This window comes from Sphaeroforma arctica (genome assembly GCF_001186125.1).
Source record: "Sphaeroforma arctica JP610 unplaced genomic scaffold supercont1.422, whole genome shotgun sequence".
Classification (NCBI taxonomy): domain Eukaryota; class Ichthyosporea; order Ichthyophonida; genus Sphaeroforma; species Sphaeroforma arctica.
In genome coordinates this window covers 59,598-60,793 of record NW_014040136.1, presented here as the reverse complement: position 1 = coordinate 60,793, position 1,196 = coordinate 59,598, and the positions used below count along the sequence as shown (strand labels likewise).

Genomic DNA, 1,196 nt, shown 5'->3' with positions numbered 1-1,196 from the left:
TACTACTATATATACTATATTATTATTATTATGTATTATGTGTTAGTTATTTATTATTATATATATATATATATATATATATATATATATATATATATATCTTATGTATATGTATATATGTATATGTACATGTATATATTATTTGTACGTATATACATGTAATTGCTGGCTGAGTAGATAGTCAAGATTATCAGCCAGAAGCGTATACGGAAGTCAGCAAACCACTCGCATGTGGATCATTTTGAAATATTCACAGATGTGTACAGGTAGTTCTGAACAAGATTCAGGACTATGTATTTATATAAATATATATATCACACTTCGTTTTATTTATTAGCGTTCAGTGGCTACGGGTCAAAGCGGCAACTACTCAACCGACAGAGCCTCACTGAAACAGCACGAGTTACTTATTCTTGAGCTGTGCATGTGTGTGTGCATATATATTCCGCGCCAGTTGGCCATACTCTTGTTGGCATATACGGCAATGAAGCAGTATTATGTCAAGATATCACACGTGTAATATATATATACAACTAGACTGTATCGAGCGACCTTTGTATATCACACGCTGACCTGACAGAAACAGCAAGAACCCGTCGTTAACGGCCTCTTACAGTGCATGCACGCACATGCAGATACAGTACAATCCCTGTAAGTTACAATCACTCCTGCTGGCGAGTGAGCAATGAAACAGTTTCCTAGGGTTAAAACATGAGTTTTTACACTGCATACAGTAATGTTATTCTCGAGTGACCGGTATATTACACACGCCCCTCTCACAGAAAAACCATGTATCATGAGACTTCAACCACATTTTGTAGTATTACTCCCGAGTGACCGGCATATTATACACGCCCCTCTCACAGAAACAGCAAGAGCTCGTTATCAATGCACTCAAACAGTGTATGCGCATGTGTAAGGACGATCCACGAACGCTAGAGACACTCCTGCTTACCTGTGGTCAGTTGGGCCGAACTTCGGAACACGAGGCTTTTCTGGAAGTCATCCTGGTATCGCTGATGCCGTATGTGGCGAGTACCAGTCTCAGGCTGCGCGCAGTGGCTTGGGCGGAGATGGCCGGCAGTGCGCGATGCAGAGGTATCTTATCATCCGCAAGACCTGTGTGAATATATATGCGCATGTTTCATTACACACACATGTAATATATATATATACATATATATATATGTATACAT

General features: G+C 39.5%; 1 protein-coding gene across 1 annotated transcript; it reads left to right on the top strand.

The window, feature by feature from the left end:
* Positions 1-796: 796 nt before the first annotated feature.
* On the top strand, positions 797-1,127 carry SARC_06104 (hypothetical protein; the record flags this gene model as incomplete). The annotated part of the gene is made up of 2 exons (XM_014300012.1): positions 797-820; positions 867-1,127. The coding sequence occupies 2 exons, from the start codon at positions 797-799 to the stop codon at positions 1,125-1,127; spliced, it is 285 nt and encodes a 94-aa protein (XP_014155487.1).
* Positions 1,128-1,196: the final 69 nt, after the last annotated feature.